This window comes from Chionomys nivalis, chromosome 8 (assembly GCF_950005125.1).
Source record: "Chionomys nivalis chromosome 8, mChiNiv1.1, whole genome shotgun sequence".
NCBI classification, from domain to species: domain Eukaryota; kingdom Metazoa; phylum Chordata; class Mammalia; order Rodentia; family Cricetidae; genus Chionomys; species Chionomys nivalis.
The window spans coordinates 89,953,144-89,956,109 of NC_080093.1; the positions used below are offsets into that span (position 1 = coordinate 89,953,144).

General features: G+C 37.5%; 1 protein-coding gene across 1 annotated transcript; it reads right to left on the reverse strand.

Moving 5' to 3' along the window:
* Positions 1-633: 633 nt before the first annotated feature.
* LOC130880279 (olfactory receptor 10A5) lies at positions 634-1,524 on the reverse strand. Its single transcript, XM_057779238.1, has one exon. The coding sequence runs from the start codon at positions 1,522-1,524 to the stop codon at positions 634-636; it is 891 nt and encodes a 296-aa protein (XP_057635221.1).
* Between the last annotated feature and the right edge of the window lie 1,442 nt (positions 1,525-2,966).

Below are 2,966 nucleotides of genomic sequence, written 5' to 3' on the forward strand. Positions count from 1 at the left end.
ATGGAATTGGGAGAACTGTAAACTATGTTATTCCACCTGAACAAAGTAGGCTTTAGGAAGAGCCAATGGCATTGTTGAGGCTATGTAAATATGCATGGGCATTAGTAGTTGACCCTCCTCTGTTTGAAGTCCCAAACTGCCTATCTAAGCGGAAAGTGAAATAAAAGGAAATTACAAAAGAATCATGCAGTAGAAGAATAGAGATGTTTCTTTTTACCTGGAACCAGACTAGTTAAAGCCAAACAAAGGGCCAGGATGACTTTTGATCCTTTTTTTTTTTTACTGTATTTTCTGGTATATGATTCCAAGTACACATTAGAAGGAGTCACACACAGTTCACAATGTGTATCACTTTCATACCTATTCACAAAATAAATACCTTGAACAAACTTGCTACAGAGTACCAAAAATTCAAATTACTCTGGTGAGAAAACAATGTTCACACAATCGGAAGGCAGAGAAAAATAGATGGATATCAATGACCTCTATGGTCTTTTGTCTCTACTGAGCTTCCTAACAGCCATTAATCAAGTGGGTGTCACTCCAGTGGACATTTAAAGAGGGGAGAGCAATTTCATGTGATGTGGCTTCTGAGACCCAGGGCCTTGTTGAAGGTCCGGCTGAGAGCATTCTTCACCTATAGATGATGGGGTTTAACATGGGAGTCACAACAGTGTAGGACAATGACAGCAACTTCTTGCTTTCAGGGGAATTATTTGATTTAGGCCTAAAGTAAGTGAGGCTTGAAGACACATAGAAAAGAGAGACAACAAGGAGATGTGAGGAACAGGTAGAGAAGGCTTTGTGCTTCCCTTTGACTGATGGAATCTTGAGGATGGATGCAGCAATGAGAGTGTAAGAACACAGGATCAGCAGGCAGGGTATCATGACGACCAGAATGGTGCCTACAATGGCATAGACCTCAAACTGTGCTGTGTCTGCACAGACCAGCCTCAGCACAGGTGGACTGTCACAGAAGAAGTGGTTCACCTTGTTGTTGGCACAGAATGGAAAACTGAAGAGCCATGTGGTCTGCACAGTGGCTACAGGGAATCCTGGAAACCAGGACGCAGCAGCCAGTTTGGCCCGTGTCCCTTGGTTCATGATGACTGGGTAATGCAAGGGACTGCAGATGGCTACATAGCGGTCATAGGCCATGGTGGCCAGGAGGAAGCATTCAGCCACTCCAAAGAAGAAGAAGAAATACATCTGAATGGCGCAGCCAAGGAAGGAGATGCTTGTGTCCTGGGCAATAAGGGTCCCCAACATTTTAGGCACAATGACTAGGTTGAAGCCAATCTCTAAGATGGACAAATTTCTGAGGAAGAAGTACATTGGACTTTGCAGCATGGGATCAGCCAATGTCACCAGAATGATGAGGCTGTTTCCCAGCAGAGTGATTAGGTAGATGGCTAGAAATGCCAGGAAGAGAATGATCTGTATTTCAGTAGGCAGGGAAGAGAAGCTCACAAGAATGAACTCAGTTACTCTTGACCAGTTTCCTGCAGCCATGGGCATGAACATAAATATTGCATGTGCTCAAGGGCATAGATTCTTGATTGTCCAAATCAGATTCTGTATTTGTTTTTCCTACTCCTGATAATTGACAGGGAAAGAACTAAATCCAGACCCTTCAAAAGAAAAAGGACCTTGTGCTGCGTAAAAAGAAAGACAAGGATATAGAGCAAACACTAAAACTGTGATATTGGTAATGATTTTCTTTATTCTTTTTTAAAAAAAATTATTCATTTTTATAAAACAAATTGAGCGTTTTTATGCAGTTTCATCTTTCATTTACACTGAAAATACCTTAGTAACTAGGCTGAATGGAAAGGATCTTGAGGCAAAAAAGTAGAATCAAGTGAAAAACAATATGAACATTCTATTTGTACATTATATATATTTCCCTTCATCAATATATCACCATTTCAATCTTTATCTACTGACAAAATTGACAGGTATTTCTTATGAGTGCTTCAGGCCTGTGCCTCCAGAACACTTTGACAAATTACGATTTATTCGATTGTGATTTGTGTCATTGGAGGAAAAGTAGGAAGGCATGCCTAAAAACTAATTTAGTGGGTTAGATTAATGCCACACCTTCATTGTAAGAACTGTAAACTACCTCAACTCATGAAATTGTAATTCTTTCTTACCTACTCAGTTAATGGGTCCCAATCCTAGCATCTTCATCTTCAATATATTTGAGCCAAAATTGACAATTGGTTGTCAGTAGTTGCATCATCCATTTTATCTCAAAATTAAGATACTCAGAATAATGAAATTTAATGAGGTGGAAAATTAATGTGTGCAATAGGTTTCAAAAAATTTAAAATGGAAAACCACAAATATCCCAACAAATGAGTAGCTCCTGCACTAAGAGTTTCCTTAATTTTTGTTAAACTTCTGAGGAACACTACCGTGAAATTTCAAAGGCAGACATTCAATAGTCCATCAACTACACAAAGTAAAAGGTAGATTCTAAATGGAAATGAAAGTTTCAAGATTTATTCAGTTCTTGTAAGGTAACTGGTGTGATGATGTATAAGGGCTCATTGAAGTCTAGAGTCTAATGAAAGAGATATTGAAGTAATTTTAAATAGGTATAAATAACTAATACAGATGGAAATTATATAAATGTAGCATTTATGTGTGAATCAAAAATTAATGAAATATAAAGAAAGCAAACTGTATCTTGGAGGATACACATGAAAATTAAGAACCCCAACACAAGCAGCTAGTATTTTTTAGGTATTGAGAAAATAAAGTTAGTTAACACATAGGCATGAAACTTCTTTATGTAATTATGAAAATATTATAGCAAAAACATTCCAAAAATAGAAAGAAGTGAAGTACGGACATACTTCAAATACAAGAATTTATGTATAAGAATAGAAGGTATAAGGAGAGTGCAATAAAGTTTAGCTAAACTTACAGCATATAAGTATATCTCATGTGAAAAATGT